Here is a 23795-nt window from a genome sequence, read left to right as displayed (position 1 = left end):
CCTGCCTCACACACTGTCTACTAGCTTTCTCTATTTGAGTCCCTCCCCCCAACCGTTCTAATTTAAAGTCTCCCCAGTGGCCTTTGCAAATCTCCCTGCCAGGATATTGGTCCCCCTCGGGTTCAAGTGCAACCTATCCTTTCTGTACAAGTCACACCTTCCCCAAAAGAGGTCCCAATGATCCAGAAGCTTGATCCCTGCCCTCTGCACCAGTCCCTCAGCCACGCATTTATCCTCCACCTCCCGCCATTCCTACTCTCACTGTCGCGTGGCACAGGCAGTAATCCTGAGATTCCCTGGAGCTGCAATCTTCAGGGAAGAGGTCCAGTGCCATGATTATAGATAAACTGTTTTACAACAAGGTCATAATTTTTTTTTTTAAAAAGGCGATGGTGAACATTTCAGAAAGTGCAGGTTTTTAAATATATTACGGATGAGAATCAATATTGAAATCATCCTTTAAATTTACAGGCATAATCTAATCAAATTCTGGAAAACGCTCCCGATGTCTTTAATAGGTCGAATAGATGCTATAAAGATGATCTTTTTACCACAAATCCTATATTTATTTCAATCAATTCCAATATATCTTCCAAAAACGTTTTTCAAAAAACTAGACTCAGACATTACAAATTTTATATGGGATTATAAATCCCACAGAATACAAAGAGCACACCTTAGTAAACCAAAAGAGATGGGTGGTCTAGCGCTCCCTAATTTTATGTACTATAATTGGGCAGTAAATATTAAAAATATCATTCACCTGCTGGACAATTCTGCCCAGCAGGTGGACTGGATTGTAATGGAGAGAGAGGACTGCTCTCCGTGTTATATAGGAGCGACTCTCCTCTCACCAATGAATCTGAATAACAAAAATTATAATAAAAATCCAATGATACATAGTACAATTAGAACTTGGAAACAAATAAAACAGAATCTAAAATTAAGAAATCTATCTCTTTTAATGTCAATAGTCAATAACCCGTCATTTAAACCTTCAATTATAGATAAATCATTTACACAATGGGAAAGAATGGGAATCAAAACGCTCGGAGACTTGTATGAATTAGGAAAATTATTATCACTTCAACAATTACAAATGAAATATAATTTGAAAAATAATCAATATTTTAAATATCTTCAAATCCGTGACTATCTGAAAAAATACACAAAAGACTATCATAACATGCCTCCAGACTTATTGGATGAAGCCATGAAGACAAAGGCTGAATCAGAAAATCTAAAAATCAAAAGAGAGCTGGGATAAACTTACTATATGTGCATAAATTATTTTAAAAATATAGAAATATTCAAAACTAAATAAACTTTTCCCCAACCGATGACATTAGAAGAGACTGGGAACAAGAACTAGCTATACAAAAATTTAAAAAAAGAGAGCTGGGATAAACACTTACTATATGTGCATAAATGCTCGATCAACGTACGACATACTCTAATTCAATATAAAACATTACATAGACTATATTATTAAAAAACTAAAATAAATACCGGTCGCCGTGCAACTTTTCCCCAATGTCTCACCCATTTGTGATAAATGTCAGTCACAAGAAGCTAACATAGCGCACTCTTTTTGTGAGCCGCGATGTTGGAGTCGCCGACCGTAAGAATTGTTTGTATAAAAATCCCAAAAATTTTGGAACAAAATAGTTTCCCCTTGAAATCTTCACAAAATTATTTAAAATAAAACTTGTACCAAAAGCAGAATGGATCTACGCTTTTTGGAATCCGAAAATCATCCGAAGGTCCCAAGGCTCCGAATTAAATGTGTTTCAAAAGAACTTACTTAATTACGGGCTAATAATGGGGCTTATACTCAAAAAAAAGCTACCAACAATATACTCAAATTTTGGAAAAAAACTCCTCCTAGCAGGCAATACCACAAAAAAATGTGGATTTCAAACATAATGTTCGATAGTAACTACACTAAATGGAAGAGATGATAAACTCCTCCTAGCAGGCAAACTTACCAAGGGCAGCTCCCCCAACCACTTACCCCAAAAGACGTGGTCTGCAGCAGTACGGCTTTATGGAATGGCGTCTTTGAACTATTACAAACATGGTAAGGTTCAATAGTAATTTTAAAACATAGATGGATTTGATTAAAAACCTGTACTTAAACACGACGAAATGTAATGAGGAGCGGATACTTAGAATGATAAGTGAAATCTCTGCCGAAATGGAAAAGATCTCGGCGATTGTGCATCTGGATTCGGCGTGGCAAGGAATCAAAGGAAGAAATGCAGCCGGCAGCCGTACATGTAAATGGATCCATTCCGATTGGACATCTGCGAGCATCGGGCATTCCGATTGGACATCTGCGAGTATTGGTCATTGTGACATCACACGATGGAACGAATCGAAAGGCAGAAAGGCAGCCGGACGGCAGGCGGCAGCCACAGAGTTTTATATAATAATAGTTGGAGCGATTGTTTTTCCTTTTTTTTTCTTTTCTTTCTAGGGTCTTATTTCCTTTCTTTACTTCCTTCTCTAACTTCTTCCCTAAGGGGCTTTCTTTCCCCAACACTTTCCTGCACCTTCACGATTCTTGCTCACTTTCCTTACTTCTTTTATTTCTATCTTTTTTAAAGCTTGAAAAACGAAGTGGTACAACAAAGGTATAAGATATATCTGATGTGTATTATTGTAATTTACTGTACTACTAATAAAAATAAAATTAAAAAATAAATAAATAAACAAATAAATACATTTAGGCAGTTTATGTACGCATGACATTTTGAATTATGATGTAACTTAACTAGAGTAATATCAAAATTCCAGATATGAGGCTGAAGTATAGACTCTATTTATGATCTCGGAAATTCATCACAGAAGGAAGTTTAATCTGTAACTCATAGAATATCATAGAATATCATTTGGAAATGGTTCTTTGACGTACCATTGAAGAATGGCAGATGAGGTTTTATTTTTCCCAGTTGTGTTATTTCTTTCCAAATCTTGACAAATCTTAGTGTTGAAAATCAGCGAGCAACTGTCGCTATGGAAACAGTCACATTGTTACCACTTTCAGACTTCCATGCTGATATGGCCATCATTTTACATAAAAATGCATGCAAGGCATTGACGAACTCTCACTGATCGCAAATTCAATGTGTTCCTTGCAGAGATTAGATCTCTTTGGAAAGAGAGGATACTTGATAAAATAAATTAACTACACGGTTGCACAAGGGTAGAGTTGCTACCTTACAGCGCCAGAGACCCAGGTTCGAGCTCGACTACGGGTGTTTGTCTGTATGGAGTTTGTACGTTCTTCCCGTGACCTGTGTGGGTTTTCTCCGGGATCTTCAGTTTCCTCCCACACTCCAAAGATGTACAGGTTTGTAGGTTAATCAGCTTGGTAAGAGTGTAAATAGTCCCTAGTGTGTGCAGGATAGCGTTGACGTGCAGGGATCGCTGGTCGTGGTCGGTGGGCCGACTCGGTGTTGTATCACTGAACTAAATTCAACTAAACTTCTCAAGTCCAAGTTTAATTCTGCTTATAAAAAAAAACGTTTTTTTCCCCCGCTTAGAGTCTAGAGCGAAGGAAGAAAAAGATTGAGACGATAGAAGTATACAAGATTATGAGGGGCATAGAATAGGATATGTTGTCAAAATGTGTTACCCACACAAGGGGTATCAATGACAAGGAGCAAAATTGGTACGGACTGGTTAGCACCCAATAAAAGCTTTTCACTGTACCTCAATAAACTAACCTGAACTGATGGGGACATTGATTTTCAGAGGGGTCCTGAGGAGTAAGCTTTTTCCTGTTATACAGAGTGGTTGCTGGACAGTTCTGTCCGAAGAGGTGGCAGATTCAGATACAATTATTACTTCTAACGGGCATTTGGACTGATACTTAGCAATGCATGGGTGGTTATGGCTTCGATGGAATTGGTGGAGATAAGAAAAGAGATCAGTACAGACATATTGGGAAGAAGGGCTGCAGATGCTGGTTTGCATTGAAGATAGACACAAAGTGCTGGATTAAATCAGCTGGAGTAAACTGGGCTTATATTCACTGGAATTTAGAAGGATGCGAGGCGATCTTATAGAAACATACAAAATTCTAAAGGGATTGGACAGGCTAGATGCAGGAAAAATGTTCCCGATGTTGGGGGAGTCCACAGTTTAAGAATAAGGGGTCGGCCAATGAGGACTGAGATGATGAAAAGTGTCTTCACCCAGAGAGTTGTGAATCTGTGGATTTCGCTTCCACAGAAGGCAGTGGAGACCAATTCACTGGATGTTTTCCAGGGAGATATAGCTCTTCGGGCTAACAGAATTATGGGATATTGGGAGAAGGCAGGAAATGGGCACTGATTTTGGATGATCTGTCATGATCATATTGAATGGCAGTGCTGGCTTGAAGGGCCGAATGGCCTACTCCTGCACCTATTTTCTATGTTTCTAATGGGTCTCTTTCCATGCTGTATCTCTAAACTAAACTAAAGTTTATTTAACGTTGGCACCCTTGACCTTGACTGAGAAGTTAATCTGTTTGATTATATTGAGGGAAAAAATTAGGCAAGGAAGAGATTAAAAAATCACTTTAGTTTTACTTTAGAGATACAGCATGGAAAGTGTCACTGTATGACGTTGTCACTTGCGGGGGGAGCACCAAGGCAAATTCCTTGTATGTGAATACTTGGCCAATAAACTTATTCCTTCATTCACACACTAGGGACAATTTACAGATACACCAAGCCAATTAACCTACATACCTGTACGTCTTTGGAGCGTGTGAGGAAACCGAAGATCTTGGGAAAAAAACCCACGCAGGTCACGGGGAGAACGTGCAAATTCCGTACAGACAGCACCCGTAGTCAGGATGGAATCCAGGTCTCTGGTATTGCAAGCGCTGTAAGGCAGCAACTCTACCACTGTGCCACCATGGCCACACTACTGTAAGCATTTTTTTTCCAGAACAGGAATATCAAAATAATATGGCATGGCTGATCATCCACAATCAGTATCCCATTCCTGCCTTCTCCTCATATCCCTTGACTCCACTATCTTTAAGAGACTCACAACTCTCTGTGTGAAATAGATTTCCTCATCCGTTCTAAATGGCTAACCCCTTATTCTTAAACTGTGTCCCCTTGAACTCCCCCAACATCGGGAACATGTTTCCTGCCCCTGGCATGTCCAAACCCTTAATAATCTTATATGATTCAATAAAATTCCCTCTCATCCTTCTAAATTCCAGAGTATACAAGCCCAGCCACTCCATTCTATCAACATATGACAGAGCTGCCATCCCGGGAATTAACCTGGTGAACCTACCCTGCACTCCTTCAACAGCAAGAATGACCTTCCTCAAATTAGGAGACCAAAACTGCAGACAATACTCCAGGTGTGGTCACACTCGGGCTCTGTACAAATGCAGAAGGACCTCTTTGCTCCTATACTCAATTGCTCTTGTTATGAAGGCCAACATGCCATTTGCTTCCTTCACTGCCTGCTGTACCTGCATGCTTACTTTCATTGACTGATGAACAAGGACCCCCAGATCCCGTTGTACTTCCCCTTTTCCCAACTTGACGCCATTTAGATAGTAATCTACCTTCCTGTTTTTGCCAGCAAAGTGAATAACCTCACATTTATCCACATTAAACTGCATCTGCCATGCATCTGCCCACTCACTCAACCTGTCCAAGTCACCCTGCACCCTCATAGCATCCTCTTCACAGTTCACACTGCCACCCAGCTTTCTGTTATCTGCAAATTTGCTAATGTTACTTTTATTCCCTTCATCCAAATCAATGATGTATATTGTAAATAGCTGCGGTCCCAGCACCGAGCCTTGCGGTAGTCCACTAGTCACTGCCAGCCATTCTGAAAGGGACCTGTTAATCCCTACTCTTTGTTTCCTGTCTGCCAACTAATTTTCTATCCATGTCAGCACTCTACCCCCAATACCATGGGCCCTAATTTTACCTGCTAATCTCCTATGTGGGACCTTATCAAATGTTTTCTGAAAGTTCAGGTACACTACATCCACTGGCTCTCCCTTGTCCATTTTCCTAGTTACATCCTCAAAAAATTCCAAAAGATTAGTCAAGCATGATTTCCCCTTCGTAAATCCATGCTGACTCGGACTGATCCTGTTACTGCTATCCAAATGTGCCGTTGTTTCATCTTTTATAATTGACTCCAGCATCTTCCCCACCACCCACGTCAGGCTAACTGGTCTATAAATCCCTGTTTTCTCTCTCCCGCCTTTCTTAAAAAGTGGGATAACATTAGCTACCCTCCAATCCACAGGAACTGATCCTGAACCTATAGAACATTGGAAAATGATCACCAATGCATCTACAATTTCTAGAGCCACTTCCTTAAGTACCCTGGAATGCAGACCATTAGGCCCTGGGGAGTTATCTGCCTTGAGTCTCATCAGTCTACCCAACAACATTTCCTGACTAATGTGAAATTTCAGATATATCATATCATTCATATCATTTTCAGATATGATTGCACACATTGGAACATTTTCCTCACCCACTGTAATTCCCTTCAACAATGCACGATTGAGTCTTGCAAAATTAAACATTCATTACACACCCAATCATAACTTTATTGAGGACTCACTTGCTAATTTTTACTAAAAAACATTGGGTGCGATTTTCATCAGTGTGCTGTTCCCTTGAAGCTGGAGGCAGACGACATTCACGGAATGTAAAAAACTCTCGCTCTCTGCCAAGATCTCAACTCAAAACCTTTGTTAAAACACTCAAATTTGCAATTTCCCACACCATTTTAGGGTTGACACATTATATTGAAAGAGCTGATCGGGCAAATAACAAATTGCTCTACCAGTTTAATTTAGTTTAGTTTATTGTCACGTGCACCAAGGTACAGTGAAAAGCTTTTGTTGCATGCTAACCAGTCAGCAGGAAGACAATACATGATTACAATCGATCCATCCACAGTGTCCAGACATATGATAAAGGGAATAACGTTTAGTGCAAATTAAGTCCAGTAGAGACTGATTAAAGATCATCTGAGTATCTCCAATGACAGAGATAGTAGATCAGGACCACTCTCTAGTTCACTTAAGTTTAGTTCATTGATATAGCATGGACGTAGACCCTTTGGCCCACTGAGTCCACGCTGACCAGCGATCCCCGCGTTTTAACAGTATCCTACGCACGCTAGGTACAATTTACATTTTAATACCAAGCCAAATTCAGCTACAAACCTGTACATCTTTGGAGTGTGGGAGGAAACCGGAGCTCCCAGGAAAAACCCACAGAGGTCACGGGGAGAACGTACAAACTCCATACAGACAAGCACCTGTAGCCAGGATCGAACCCAGGTATCTGGCGCTGTAATGCAGCAACTCTACCGCTGCGCCACCGTGCCGCAGTTGCTGATGGGATGGTTCAGTTGCAGGGTAAAGATGGTTCAGTTGCTTACGAATTATTCTTGATGGACCTACAAAAGCAACACCTACTCCAATCCAAGATCAGCTCTATGAAACGTTTACTAGATTTCATCCCCATTGGTGGAGTGCATGGTCAGCACCTAGAGGCCAATTGTGGGTCGCCAACTGTGCATGAAAATGGTACCAGTTCCTGCAGAATTGCCAGAACTGTATCCACAGTCATTTATGAAGCTGCCATTTTTACCATTCATACAGTCATAGAGCATGGAAACAGTCATATCGGCCTATCTTGCCCATGCCGACCAAGATACCCATCTACACGTCGCACCTGCCCGCTTTTTGACCATATCCCTTTAAACCTTTGCCATCCACGTACCTATCCAAATGTCTTTTAAATGTTGTTGGAGTACCCGCCCAAATTACCTCCTCTGGCAGCTCATTCTATATTCCCACCACCCGCTGTGAAAATGTTGCCCCTCAGTTGCCCCTGAGTACAAGACCAAGGAGGTTCTACTGCAGTTGTACAGGGTCTTGGTGAGACTACACCTGGAGTATTGCGTACAGTTTTGGTCTCCTAATCTGAGGAAAGACATTCTTGCCATAGAGGGAGCACAGAGAAGGTTCACCAGACTGATTCCTGGGATGGCAGGACTTTCATATGAAGAAAGACTGGATAGACTTCGGCTTGTACACGCTAGAATTTAGAAGACTGAGGGGGGGGGGATCTTATGGAAACTTACAAAATTCTTAAGGGGTTGGACAGGCTAGATGCAGGAAGATTATTCCCGATGTTGGGGTAGTCCAGAACTAGGGGTCACAGTTTAAGTATACGAGGGAAGTCTTTTAGGACCTAGATGAGAAAATCATTTTTTTACACAGAGAGTGGTGAATCTGTGGAATTCTCTGCCACAGAAGGTAGTTGAGGTCAGTTCATTGGCTATATTTAAGAGGGAGTTAGATGTGGCACTTGTGGCTAAAGGGATCAGGGGGTATGGAGAGAAGGCAGGGATGGGATACTGAGTTGGATGATCAGCCATGACCATATCGAATGGCGGTGCAGGCTCGAAGGGCCGAATGGCCTACTCTTGCACCTATTTTCTATGTTCCGACTAACTCTCTCCCCTCTCACCTTAAACGCATGTCCTCTGGTTCTTGATTCCTCTCCTCAGGGTAAACGACTACGCATTCTCCCCGTCTATCCCCCTCATGATCCTATACACATCAAAAGATCCCCCCTCAGCCTCCTGTGCTCAAAGGAATAAAGTCCTAGCCTGACCAACGTCTCTCTATAACTTGGGTCCTGCAAACATCCTCATTCTCCAAGATCGTTCTCTGATATCCATCTTGATGCTCAGCTTCGACATCAAGTTCAGCATATTCTGCAGGATCCATCGAAAACGTTTGAATCAATAGGAGCATCCACAAACAGGAGTCTAAAGACGGGTCTCGACCCAAAACGCCACCTATTCCTTTTCTGCAGAGATGCTGCCTGGCCCGCTGAGCTCCTCCAGAATTTTGTGTCTATCTACGGCCTCTGCAGTTCATTCCTGCACAAGAAACCAACTTAGAATTGGAATTTCTCATCTAAAATAACAAAATCAATAACTGGCAATTATTTTTGTTTTAATTCATTCAGATATTTCTTTATAACAGAGCTCTGTGACTGCTTGTAAAAACGCACTTAAAAAATAACATTTTCTTAAATATCTTCTATCTTTCAGTCTGCCAGGCAATCTTCACACCCTAATACAGGGAGAACCAGTGTACATCAGCTACATAAAGTCTTCTAAATTAAATGCAGAATCTGCATTTCTTCTCTTCTATACCAATCATTAACCTGATTATTATTAATTGGGCATTATGGTCGGCTCTGACATTGTGGGCCAAAGGGCTTTTTCCCATGATGCCTTCCCCATGCTACCTTCATCCTTAACTTCTAACTTGTGGTCCCAACTCTAATACTTGACTCTTCCAATATTTCACTGTTAAATAAAAGGCATTTTGCCACAATGTTGGGTACAATATTTTAAAATGTCTTACATAGTAAGTGGTGAGATTGTAGTCAATTAAATAGCATTAATACAATCATGATTCTTTGACATCTGCCAAGGCTATTCAACAGTATAAAAACCCAGCTCCCGATAATGGTATAGCTGCCACTCTCTATCACCCTGCCTCTCTGAAACACACTTTATGACCCATATTTCCATAAAGACTTAATAGAAGGTTTAGGATAAACTAAAATGTTGGCTGAATTGGAGGGTATTCGCTGTTAGGAGAGGTTGGATAAACTTGGGCTATTTTCTCTGGAGTGTTGGAGTTAATAAAATAATATAAAGTTATCAGAGGCATAGATACAGTAGACAGCCAGAACTCATTTCCTCAGGTGGAAATATCAAATACTAGAGGACATAGAGAAGCTTAGTTTATTTTACAGCGGTTTAGAGATTCAGCAGTGAAACAGGGCCCTTTGGCCCTCCTAGTCCATGTTGACCTGTGATCACTCGTACACTAATTCTATCCTACACACACTAAGGGTGATTTACAGAAGCCAATTAACCTACAAACCTGCACGTCTTAGAAACATAGAAAAATAGATTCAGGAGTAGACCATTTGGCCCTTCGAGCCAGCACCGCCATTCAATATGACCATGGCTGATCATCTAAAATCAGTACCCCAATCCTGCTCCCCCCCCCCCCCATATCCCTTGATTCCTTTAGTCCTAAGAGCTAAATCAAACTCTCTCTTAAAAACATCCAGTGAATTGGCCTCCACTGCATTCCGTGGCAGTGAATTCCACAACTCTCTGGGTGAAGTTATTTGTCCTCATCTCAGTCCTAAATGGCCTACCCCATTTTTTAAACTGTGACCCCTGGTTCTGGTCTTTGTAGTGTAGGAGGAGACCGGAGCACCGGGAGAAAATCCATGCAGTCACAGGGAAAACGTACAAGTGCCATACAGACAGTGCCCTTAATCAGGATCGTACCCAGGTCTCTGGCACTGTGAGGCAGCAACTTTAAGCCACCCTAGCTTAACGGCAAGAGGGAGAAAATCAAACTCAGAGGAGTTAAAAAAAAACCTCAGAGGAGTGACAAGTGCCTGAAATGTGCTGTCGTGGAAAGTCGTGGAACCAGATATGATATGAATGTTTTAAGATTTATTATTAGAATATCATAATATCAGAACTTCAGTCTGAAGAAGAGTCCCAGCGCAAAACGTTGCCCATCCATGTCTGACTCGCAGAGTTACTCCAGCACATTGGTTTTGAAGCAAGATTTTGGCATCTGCAGTTCTTTGTGTCCTGGTCACCTATTCCTTTTCTCCAGAGATGTTGTCTGACCCGCTGAGTTATTCCAGCATTCTGTGTCTATCTTTGTTTTAAACTGGCATCTGCAGTTCCGTTCCGCACAACCACATCATCAAGACTGATCCAATAACCTTGGCTGACAATCTCACTTTTAAGACTGGAAATAACGCACAAAACCTCTGTTAACAGCAACAGGATCAATAACATCTTCCTGAATATACCTTATTAGTTTTAATAAAATCGCCAAAAATCTCCTCTCCAGAACCGATTACTGTGTCAGGAATTGCACTAAAGCTCACAAGACATGCCAAGTTATAAACACCTTCATTATCTCCAGCAATTATTGTCATTTTCTCCATTTAAAAAATGTCCTTGGGACATTTTAGCTTTTTTTTCTTTCTGAAGTTTACGATGCCGTTTCAGATTGTTTAGCACAGTCCAGGAACTGAATCTTCTTCAGTAGATTTCCGATTAATGCAGATTTCAGTTCAACCAGGAGACACGACAAGTTGTGCAGATCAAGGATAGTCGAGGGTCACCAAAGAGATAGATAGTAGTTCAGAGCAGTGCTGAACTACTATCTACCTCTTTGGTGATGCTCGGACTATCCTGGATCGAACTTTGCTGGCTTGACCTTGCACTAAACGTTAGATACATAGACAATAGATGCAGGAGTAGACCATTCGACCATTCGAGCCAGCACCGCCATTTAATGTGATCATGGCTGATCATCCTCAATCAGTACCCCGTTCCTGCCTTCTCCCCATACACCTTGATTCCGCTAGCTCTAAGAGCTCTGTCGACAGTAACTCGCTTTTGAATGCATCCAGTGAATCGGCCTCCACTGCCAGCTGAGGCAGAAAATTTCACAAACTCACAACTCTCTGCGCTTTTCCTCATCTCCATTCTAAATGGACTACCCCTTATTCTTAAACTGTGGCCCCTGTTTCTGGACTCCCCCAACGTTGGGAAGATGTTTCCTGCATCTAGCGTGTCCAATCCCTTAATAATGTTATACGTTTCTTCAAGATCTCCTCTCATCCTAAATTCCAGTGAATACAAGCCCAGACGCTCCACTCTTTCATCATATGCCAGTCCCGCAATCCCGGGAATTAACCTCGTGAACCTACGCTGCACTCCTTCAATTGCAAGAATGTCCTTTCTCAAATTAGGAGACCAAAACTGCACACAATACTCCATACACTCATCTCCCCACTACCTTCAGGTAGAAGGTACAGGAGCCTGAAGACTGCAACGACCAGGTTCAGGAATAGCCACTTCCCCACAGCCATCAGGCTATTAAACTCGGCTCAGACAAAACTCTGAACATTAATAGCCCATAATCTATTTGTTTGCACTTTATCAGTTTATTTATTCATGTGCGTATATATTTACACAATGGTATATGGACACACTGATCTGTTCTGTATTTGTGCCTACTATGTTCTGTTGTGCTGAAGCAAAGCGAGAATTTCATTGTCCTATCGGGGACACATGACAATAAACTCTCTTGATCTCTTGAACTCTTGAGGTGTGGTCTCACCAGGGCCCTGTACAACAGCAGAAAGACCTCCCTGTGTGCCTGGGCCCTGGACTTTCTCACCGCCAGGCCCCAGGTAGTCAAGATGAGAGGGAATACATCAAAGTCCCTCACCCTGAGCACAGGATCGCCCCAGGGTTGCGTCCTCAGCCCCCTATTGTACTCCCTGTACACACATGACTGTGTGGCTAAGTTCAGCTCCAACTCAATAATCAAGTTTGCTGATGACACTGTGGTGGTGGGCCTGATCTCAGACAACGATGAGAAGGCCTACCGGGAGGAGGTGGCTGATCTGGCACTCTGGTGTCAGGACAACAGCCTCCTCTTGAGCATCAAAAAAACTAAGGAGCTGATCGTGGACTTTAGGAGGGCACATCATCCGAGGACGTACACTCCATTGCGGATAAATGGGGATACTGTGGATAGGGTGAACTGCTTTAAATACCTGGGAGTCCACATCTCCGAGGATATGACATGGGCATCACACGCCTCAGCACTCGTGAGTAAGGCAAGGCAGCGCCTTTACCACCTCAGGCAATTGAGGAAATTCAGAGTGTCCCCGAGGATCCTCCAGTGCTTCTACTCAGCGGCTGTGGAAAGCATCTTGTCCGGAAATATTACAATCTGATTTGGGAATTGCTCTGCCCAGGACAAGAAGGCTCTGCAGAGAGTAGTGCGTTCGGCCGAACGCACTATGGGAACTTCACTCGCCCCTCCGCAGGAACTATACATCAGGACGTGCAACTCCAGAGCCAATAAGATCATGGGAGACCCCTTCCACCCCTGCAACAGACTGTTCCAGCTGCTACGTTCAGGCAAATGCCTCCGTTGCCATGCTGTGAGAACGGAGAGGTTGAGAAGGAGTTTCTTCCCAGAGGCCATTAGGACTGTAAACTCCTATCTCACCAGGGACTAACCTTACTGTATCACTCTACTGCTTTTTTTTTTTTTTTAATTGCTGTTTTTTTCCCTTTTTCCTTCCGCCCACAATATTTAATATGTAAAAGAATATGTGATTCTGTTCCATTCTGTTTATAGTTTGTTTGGTTGTTTGTTTGTTTGTCTTTTTGCACAAAGTCCGCAAGCATTGCCACTTTTCATTTCACTGCACATCCCCTATGTGTATGTGGCAAATAAACTTGACTTGACTTTGCTCCTATACTCGACTCCCTTATTCCCTTAACATGTATCTACTATAAATATACACTGTAAATGGATCGATTGTTATCATGTATTGTCTTTCTGCTGACTGAATGGCATGCAACAAAAGCTTTTCACTGTACCTCGGCTGAATAAACTAAACTGAAGGGAACAGGAAGCTTTAAAGCAACACAATGTATTTTATTTTGTTAGGGTATAAAAAATATATTGATTGAGTAGCTCCAGTAAATGCAGTTGAGATACAGATCAATCATACTCTAATGGGAAACCAAAATTGAAACACTTTCTAAAACATTCTATAAAAATGATATATTGAAATAATAAGTATATGGTCATGATGTGTAATCATTGGCGGCGTTCAAACCTAAACTAGACACTATTTTACCGGCAGAAAAGTAAAATCCTGCAAATGCACAAAAACTGGAAAAGGCTGTTAAAATTCATCAGATTTGTAGCATTTGTGGAGAGGGAAACAGAATTAAGGTTTCCCGTTAATGCAGCATTTCTGTCTTGAAGATTGGTCCCGACCTGAAATGTTGTCCAGGAGGTGTAGGAAGGAACTGCAGATACTGGTTTATACCAAAGATTGACACAAAGTGCTGGAGAAACTCAGCGGGTCAGGCAGCATCTCCAGAGAAAAAGGATGGGTGACGTTTCAGGTCGAGACCCTTCTTCAGACTTAGAGTCAGGGGGGAGGGAAATGAGTGATATAGAAGATACCTTTCTTCAGACTGAAAGAGGAGGGGATTGGGGGCTAGAGGTAGGAAAAGGCCACAACAACTCAGGGTCGGCAACCAACTGTAGTCTGCCCATTTCCCTCCACAGATGCTGCCTGACCCACTGAGTTTCTCCAGCACTTTATTTTTTCTTACAAGATTCCAGATCCCTTGTGTCTCCATTTCTACCACATGGTACTGAAGTAGTTTCAGTCCATTCTAACACTATATTCCTAGTCTTCAAACGTTAATAGATTATTGTACCAAGGACCACACTAATCCAATTGTGTGAGATTTATTTCCAGGTTGTGGCTGCATTTATGAAAACGACCATCTCGTCTTATTTTCTATTAATGCCCGTTTGGATATAAAATAAAACTCATGTTTCTCATGTTCATTATAAACGATATTTTATCCCCAGTCTTTAAATATTATGTTGCAGTAGCAATGTTGGTCAGAATGTTGGATTTGATAACATTTTGTTTCGAGAGCCTATTATTGCTTATGTATTCTGTTTACTATTTCAACCTAATAATTAACTCAGTTCAAAAATTACGAAATTGTTCTTGAGACAAAGTAAATGAATCATTAATTCCTCTCCTCCCCACCCCCAGAAAGTATAAATGAGAAATGTTTACCGGTTGCTAAACACTTTAACTCCCCCTCTCATTCCCACACTGACCTTTCTGCCCTGGGCCTCCTCCATTGTCAGAGTGCAAATTGGAGGAACAGCACCTCATATTTTGCTTGGGCTGTTCACACCCCAGCAGTCTGAAGAAGGGTCTCGACCCGAAACGTCACCTATTCCTTCTCTCCAGAGATGCTGCCTCACCCGCTGAGTTACTCCAGCATTTTGTGTCTACTAGCAGTATGAACATTGACTTCTCTAACTTCAAGTAACCCTTGCTTTCCCTCTCTCTCCATCTCTCGCCCTTCCCAGTTCTCCAACAAGTCTTACTGTCTCCGACTACATGTTATCTGTGTTTGCTTTGTTGTTAGCTTCTCCCAGATAACAATGATCTATTTTGCATTTCCCTTGACTTAAATCCCTTTGTCCTATTTTCACACCTTACACTTCCTTATCTATGTATCTCCCTCTCCCCTGAAGAAGGGTTTCGACCCAAAACGTCACCATTCCTTATCTCCAGAGATGCTGCCTGTCCCGCTGAGTTACTCCAGCATTTTGTGTCTATCTTCAGTATAAATTAGCTCTTCTGTGGAATGAACACTGGTCGCTATTGTTGCTCTTGTATTCTGTTTATTATTTCAAACAAATAGTTAACTCAGCTTAAAAATTACTAGATTTCGATCTGCTACATGTGTTCTTAATCATATCCAATTTTTGATCCATAGTCCAAAGAAATGTGCACGCATGCATCAATCAACATTCCAAGATAATTTCCTCATGATTCCAGTCGCCACCAGTTCTAGTGCGTTTGCAGATTTTTAATTAATGACTATTTTAATATCTCCCCTGTAGCTTTAATGTTCTGAACATAACTAGGACAATGAACTTCTAGGAGTCTGGCTCCAGCCAGGCTGGAGATAACTGCACTCATTTTCAATGTGGACACATTGAGGCAAAAACAACTGGCTTGAGGTCAAAGTCATCTGGAAGTTCTCCGACAGAAAGCCAGGAGCGCGAGTCCCTGTTTGTTCCATTCAGAACTGAGCCAACTAGAGTGATACAGCATGGAAACAGGCCCTTCAGCCCAATTTGCCCACAGCGACCAACATGGCCCATCTGCACTAGTCCCACCTTTCAGCATTTGGCCCATATCCCTCTATACTTGATTAGAAACATAGAAAAATAGGTGTAGGAGTAGGCCATTCGGCCCTTCTCGCCAGCACCGCCATTCAATATGAACATGGCTGATCATCTAAAATTAGTACCCCGTTCCTGCTTTCCCCCAATTCCCCTTGATTCCTTTAGCCCTAAGAGCTTAATCTCTCTCTCTCTTGAAAACATTAGTACAGGTGTCAGAGGTTATGGTGAGAAGGCAGGAGAATGAAATTAGGAGAGAGAGAGAGATAGATCAGCCATGATTGAATGGGCGGAGTAGACGGAGTAGATTGCCACTTTCATTTCACTGCACATCTCGTATGTGTATGTGACAAATAAACTTGACTTGACTTGACTAATAGGCTGAATGTCCTAATTCTACTCATATTCCTTATGACCTAAACCCGCCCGATCCATGTACCTGTCCAAATGTTTCTTAAACGTTGTGCCTCAACTACCTCCTCCCATACACCCAGCACACTCTGTGTGAAAAAGGTTCATATTAAATCATCCCCCCCCCCCCCCTTTAACATAAACCTATGTCCTCTGGTTCTTGATTTCCCTACTCTGGGCAAAAGACTCTACTCAATCTATTCCTCTCATAATATTTTACACCTCTGATCCAACCAGTTCTTATTCTCTCATTACTGACAGCACAAAGCTATGCCAGATATCCACACTACCCCATGCTTCACAACAACATTGATTAAGTGGGCATCACGTGGCGGGAGTCCCCTTTTCAATTCTTCTCCCACAGGCTTGGATAGAGTGGATGAGGAGAGGATGTTTCAACTAGTGGGAGAGTCTAGGACTAGAGGGCGGCACGGTGGCACAGAGGTAGAGTTGCTGCCTTACAGCACTTGCAGCGCCAGGGATCCGGGTTCAAACCCGACTACGGGTGCTGTCCATATGGAGTTTGTACGTTCTCCCCGTAACCTGCGTGGGTTTTCTCCGAGATCTTCGGATTCCTCCCACTGGTAAATGTAAAAGTTGGCTCCGGTGTGTGTAGGATAGTGCTAATATGTGGGGATCGCTGGTCGGCGCGGACCCGTTGGGCCGAAGGGCCTGTTTCCATGCTGTATCTCTCAACTCAACTAAACTAAACTAAATTAAACTAGAGGTTATAGTCTTTGAATTAAAGGACGTTCCTTTAGAACTTCCACAGTCAACAATGGACCATCGTGGGCTCCACCTTTCTGAGTCAATGGTGCCGGCTCCGATTTGTTCTGTACCCTTTTGCACTTCTCCTTTCCTTCTCCCCTGGCTCGGTCTGAACAAGCGTCTTGACCTGAAGTGTCAACTATTTCTTCTCTCCAGAGATGAGTTACACCAGCAATTTGTGACTACCTTCAGTATAAACCAGGTTAGAGGGTCTGAGCTGTTTGAAGAGGTTGGATAGGCTAGGACGCTATTCCTTGCAGTGCAGGAGGATGAGTATGGTTGAGCTGTATAAAATCATGAGAGGAATAGATCAGGGTAGATGCACTGAGTCTCTTGCTCAGTGTAGGTGAATCAAGGACCAGAGGACATAGGTTCAAGGTGAAGGGGAAAAGATTTATAAGGAATCTGAGGGGTAGCTTTTTCATACAAAAGGTGGTGGATGAATGGAACAAGCTGCCGGAGAAGGTAGTTGAGGCAGGGACTATCCCAACATTTAAGAAACAGTTAGATAGGTACATGGATTGGATAAGTTTGGAGGGATATGGACCAAATGTGGGCAGATATAGTATAGCTGGGAAATGTTGGCCGGTGTGGGCAAGTTGGGTTGAAGGGCCTGTTCCAACACTGTATCACTCTGACCCTATGAATCTATTTGCAGTTCCTTCCTAAATTATTTTTAGAATTTTGTACTCTTCTGCAAGAACTGCTCTCATTCTTCTCGCCCCCAAGGAATATGGTCTGAACTGAGCTAAACTCTTGTTCATCTTGCAATCTCAAGAATCAGTCTGGTCATCCTGTGCTGCTCTGCCTCCATTACAAGAACAGCCCTTCCCTGAAGAAACCAAAACTACATGCAGCACTTGAGGTGGGATGCAATCCGAGTAAGGCATCGTATGATTGTGCAAGACACACCTGCTTCTGCACTTGACTGGCCGGCACCAATGATCAAGGAAAGGTGGAGCCCACAATGGTCCATTGTTGGCTGTGGAAAAGGTGATAATGAAGGGATATCCAGATGCGAACAGTAAAACTAGCAGGACAATTGGGGTGGGGAGGGACGGAGAGCGAGGGGATGCAAGGCTTACTTGAAATTAGCGAAATTGATATTCATGCCGCTGGGTTATAAACTGCCCAAGTGAAATAGGAGGTGATAGATATTCCTCCAATTTGCGTGTGGCCTCACTCTGACAGCAAAGAGATCTAGAACAGAAAGGTCAATGTGGGAATGGGAAGAGGAGTTAAAATGTTTGGCAACCCGGGGGACTGACACGGCCAGGCTGAAATGGATTGCAGCTCGTGTCGACTGCTTTCAGAAGTACAGGCGAGAAGCTGTATCTCTGCCCAGCCCATGGATGAATGGATGTATGAAAGAATGAAAACTTTATTGTCACAGTGAAATTCTGAAATTCTTTGCTTGAATACCCAAGGTATACAAATAGTTGCCCATACAGGGGGCTTACAAAGTTATAAAGTATCCCCGTGCCAAGTTCCCCTTTGTTCTCCTCCCAGTCGGGTCCTCCAATGTCCATTGGTCTTCCCCTTCCCTCATGGCCCTCTGATGACAAGGCTGGACAACATTATCTTCATACCAAAGTCATCGAATTAAACAAATAGCATGAATGCTGCTTTCATTATAATCCATGAGGTCAGGTTAATTCTTCCTACCTCATTTGTTGAACGTGGAGCGTGATATATTACTGTATCCAAAAACGTATGATGCTGGTTTACATCGAAGATAGACACAAGATGCCAGAGTAATAACTCAGCGGTTCAGGCAGAATCTCTGGAGGAAAGGAATGGGTGGCATTCCGGGTTGAGACCCTTCTTCAGATACTTTGAAGAAGGATCTCAACCCGATACATCACCCATTCCTTCTCTCCAGAGATGCTGCCTGTCCCGCTGGGTTACTCCAGCATTTTGTGTCTATCAAGGCATAAGATTAAATGTTCCAACTTCCAAAGCCTCATCCCAATGTTTCTCACTCATTATTTTAAAGCATAAATCTGGAGGCAGTCTAGTTCACATTTCAAAACTCAAAAACAGTGAATGCATAATGAATACAAATGAGTTTTACAATTCTGCAACCTTTTTTCTTTGAATAATCTCAAGTGTATAACAGTATCCGCATTATATGTATCAAATGTATTAATCCAGAAACAGTTAATAGGAAACATATCTTCATGCAGAACCTCACTGCCAACATAGATAAATGTTTTTGTCAGAAACATTTCAAAACAAAATCTAGCAACTAAGGCAGTTTCGTTTAGTTTAGCGCGGATATAGCGCGGAAACAGGCCATTCGGCCCACCGAACCCGTGTCTCCGGCGCTGCAACTCTACCGCTGCCCAACCGTGCCATCGTATTGTGTACTGTTGCAACTACATTTCAAGTCTTGAATAAAATGGCTTTCTCGCTCTATGTAAAATACAATTTTTTTTTGCTCGTTGGTAATCCTTTGCATCAGTATCTCCCAGCACCGTGCCTTTTATATTTCTTTCAAGATTAGATGCCTGCCGACAAAAGTTATCACAGAAATGGGTTGAATTGTGCTCTCAGCGTTATCAACCCGCGGTCTCATTCAATTGAAAGAGGGCACAGCTGCTATGTATTTGTTCAGAGACCGGTGTGAAAACTAGCCCAGTTTACCAAGAGGCGCTGCAGCAACTACTGTATTCATCTCAATTGAAAACATTCTCTTGCAGATTAAAGGCGGCACGGCGGTACAGTGGTAGAGTTGCTGCCTTACAGCGCCAGGGTCCCGGGTTCGATCCTGGCCACGGGTGCTGTCTGTACGGGATTTGTACCTTCTCCCAGTGACCTGCTGGGTTCTCTCCCACACTCCAAAGACGTACAGGTTTGTAGGTTAATAATTGATTTCGATTGGATAATTTACAATGAAGAAAAAAAAGTCCTAGTCCTAGTGTGTAGGATAGTGCTAGTACACGGGGATCGCTGGTCGGCACGGACGCGGTGGGCCGAAGGGTAACAGTTTCCACGCTGTATCTCTAAAGTCTAAAGATACATTTCACCGTATTATTTTCAGTTGATTGCACTACCACTCCTGTGGGTTGCATCCACTGTAAGTAAATGAAGTTCGCGGGACGGCAGTTGCGCTGTGGCGAACATAATCATTGCATTCGCTATTTCAGTGATTCCAAGCTAAATGACAAGGTTCATCATTTTCCCTTCTCGACTTTCCTCCCTTCAGTTCTCAAAGGCACAATTTCATGTTCCATCCTTTTAAAACGACGAAGCTGTTGCAACATTTACCCCCCCCCCCCACCCCAAAAAATAAATCTCACCCCTACTCCCTAACGTTTACCCGAGTATAAGACAAAACACACGGCGTAATTCACAATGGCAACAGACGCGGATATTAATCGCGATTATCGTGTGTTTTTTTTTAAATTCTCAATACAAGTTTCTCGGCGACAAGTCGTTTAAAGTTCTGATAGATACTTCGATACACTTAACCCAGTCAATAAAGCGAGGGAGAGTTTTATATAACACAAACTGAACAAGGGAAGGGTCTCGACCCGAAACGTCACCTATTCCTTCTCTCCAGAGATGCTGCCTGTCTCGCTGAGTTACTCCAGCATTTTGTGTCTATCTTCGGTGTAAATCAGCATCTGCAGTTCCTTTCTCCGCAAACATGAACTGCCCACCTGGCTCAGAAATATCTGTGTCCTGACCATTAGTTTACCCTCAGTTCTCGATTCGATCCACGTAATTGAAACAAACATTTGACTGCAGGGCAATTGCCTCCATTGCCTTCAATTGTGTTGTCGTTGTTGTTCCAGCGTTTATACTTACATCTCTGGTTGTTGCGGCGTCTGCCTTTAACCATACTCATTCTAAGCGGGTCCAGATTCCCTCCTTCAACAAACGCACTCCGGGACACACTGAATGGAAATTCTGCTCCTGTCTTTTTTTGTTCGGGGGAGCCTGTAACTGCACTCAGCGACAGAGAGTAGCCAGTCATCTAACAGCAGAACGCCAGGGTGATACCATTCGCCAGGGGAGTAAGCGGCTCTTTTCTGCAACCTTGCTCAGTTCGCCTCAAATCATTTATGCTTCCACAGAATCTTAAACCCTAACGTTGCATTGGAGCCCTGTTAAATGTAACTTCGTGGAACAGCGTTTCGCACCGCTCTAAGTGATGTTTCAAGCAGAGTTCATTACTGAATACAATTTATGTGCAATTTCACAGAGCACCGAGCTGGCGGTGTCATCAACAGTTAATGCATTCGGAATCGGGCGAAGGAAATATTTTACATGCGAGTTAACTCCGGAGCCGGACTGATTTAAAATAAAAAACCCAGGCTCATTTCCAAATGCCTACGCTTGATTCAGTGACGAAGATCCACCCACCTCCTCTAAGATAGACACAGAGTGCCGGAGTAACTCAGCGGGTCAGGCAGCATCTCTGGAGAAACAGGATGGGTGTCCTTTCGGGTCGGGACCCTTTTACAGACTGAGAGTAGAGGGGAAGGGACTGGGGGGAGGAAAAGGCCAGAACAAACGAGCCGGCAACAGATGACCATGTGGAGCCCACAATAGCCCGTTGTTGTCTGGAGAAGAGGTGATAACAAAGAGATACAGGGATGCGAACAGTGGAACTAGTATATTGAGGGGTGATTACTTGAAATTAGAGAAATCAACGTTCCTATCACTGGGTTGTAAAATAAACCAAGCAAAATAATCCTTGGTAGATTTGAAGGAATTATATAAAAGAGAGGCAGACTCGGGGAGACCGTCAGAACCATTTTCCCCAGGAAGGAAATGTCAAACACTAGAGGGCGTAGTTATAAGGTGAGATGGGGTGTACCTGTAGAACTCTTTGCTACAGAAGGCTGTGGAGGCCAAGTCAGTGGATATTTTTAAGGCAGAGATAGATAGATTCTTGATTAGTGCGGGTGTCGGGGGTTATGCGGATAAGGCAGGAGTATGGGGTTAGGAGAGAGAGATTATTAGCCATATTAGGATGGTGGGGTAGACTTGATGGGCTGAATAACCTAAATCTGCTCCGATCACTTATGACCATATGACTTATGACCTTATTAGTTGGAGGGAGGTAATTGAGTGATACTCTTGATCAGAGATAATGGGTTACTATGTTGGGTGCACTACAATGGAGAAAAATAATCTTGTAGAATGTGAAACATTACTTCACAATGTTTATATATTGAGTAACATGTCGTCAGATGAGATAGCAACACATTTTAACATTGAATGACACAGGACACAATGTCATTCAATCGATCATGTCTGCCACAACAGTTCAAGAGACAAAAAGAGGCTCAATTGGTGGAGTAGACTTGATGGGCCAAATGGCTTATAAAATATAATGGCTTATAATGGCTCATAAGGCCATAACGTCATAAGTGATAGGTGTAAAATTAGGTCATTCGGCCCATCAAGTCTACTCTGCCATTCAATCATGGCTGATCTATATTTCCCTCCTAACCATTCTCCTGCCTTCTCCCCATAACCTCTGAATCTATCTATCTCCGCCTTAAAAATATCCACTGACTTGGCCTCCACAGCCAATGTGGCAAAGAATTCCACAGATTCACCACCCTCTGACTAAAGAAATTTCTCCTCATCTCCTTCCTAAAAGAACGTCCTTTAATTCTGAGGCTGTGACCTCTAGTCCTAGACTCTCCCACTGGTGGAAACATCTTCTCCACATCCATTCGATCCAAGCCTTTCACTATTCTGTACGTTTCAATGAGGTACCCCCTCATTCTTCTAAACTACAGCGCGTATAGATCCAGTGCCGATGTTCATCATAGGTTAACCTACTCATTCTTGGGATCATTCTTGAAAACCTCCTCTGGACCCTCTCCAGAGCCAGCACATCCTTCCTCAGAAGCGGTGCCAAAAATTGCTCACAATATTCCAAATGTGGCCTTACCAGTGCCTTATAGAGCCTCAGCACTTATGAACTTCTGAGGTGTTTTAATGTCATATGTCCCAAATCCGAACAATGGCTTTTTTACTTGCTTAATACTCTGTGTATTGTATATATATTTATTACAAACAAACAATAATAGTGCAAAAACAAAAATAATGCCCCCAAGCTTTTGGAGGTTGTAGTGTTTAACGGCCTGATAGTTGTAGGGACGAAGGCCTGATGGTTGTAGGCAGAGATAAGCCATGATTGAATGGCAGAGTAGACTCAATGGGCTGAATGGCCTAATTCTACTCCTATAACTTGCGAAGAAGCTTCTCTTGAACCTGGATGTTACAATTTTCAAGCTCCTATATGTTCCTGATGGCAGGAGTGAAATGGGAGTATTCCACACTTTACCCAATGGAATCGGTCACTACCCCAATGTATAATTGCACATAATCATGTAAAAATGATAGTTCTGGCTATTCAAAGGATTAATGAAGAAGACATTTGACCAACAAGTTTCTGCACTGATCTTTTAATTGGAGAATCAAGCCAATATCTATGCTGATGTATTTTGCCCATAACTCTTTGTTCCTCATTCTCGTCTGGTAGTATCTGAACATCAATTCTTTAGAATGCTCTCTAATCAGAAATCAATTCTAAATTATTTTTATTCTAAGTGCATGTTCAACTTTGACTTTAAGCCTGATGCAGTGTTTAAATAGATGTTACTCCTATTGTCAGAGTGAGGATAAATGCAAATTGGAGGAAAAGCATCTCATATTTCGCTTGACCAGCTTGCAATCCAGCAGCACGAATATT

General features: G+C 42.6%; 1 protein-coding gene across 2 annotated transcripts in view; it reads right to left on the bottom strand.

The window, feature by feature from the left end:
- Positions 1-23795, bottom strand: part of LOC129696145 (RNA-binding Raly-like protein) — a 772459-nt gene that overhangs the window by 189477 nt on the left and 559187 nt on the right. Inside the window, exon 1 of one of the 2 annotated variants that reach the window (XM_055633662.1) lies at positions 20888-21370. The exons of the other annotated variant lie outside the window; for it this stretch is intronic. Coding sequence (XP_055489637.1) covers positions 20888-21056 — 169 coding nt within the window. The 5' untranslated portion in view covers positions 21057-21370. Of the gene's footprint in view, positions 1-20887; positions 21371-23795 lie in introns of those variants that run through there. 2 annotated transcript variants of the gene reach the window in all.

The sequence above is a fragment of the Leucoraja erinacea genome, chromosome 4 (genome assembly GCF_028641065.1).
Source record: "Leucoraja erinacea ecotype New England chromosome 4, Leri_hhj_1, whole genome shotgun sequence".
NCBI classification, from domain to species: domain Eukaryota; kingdom Metazoa; phylum Chordata; class Chondrichthyes; order Rajiformes; family Rajidae; genus Leucoraja; species Leucoraja erinaceus.
The sequence above is the reverse complement of the archived record's forward strand: the minus strand, read 5'-3'. Positions and strand labels throughout refer to the sequence as shown.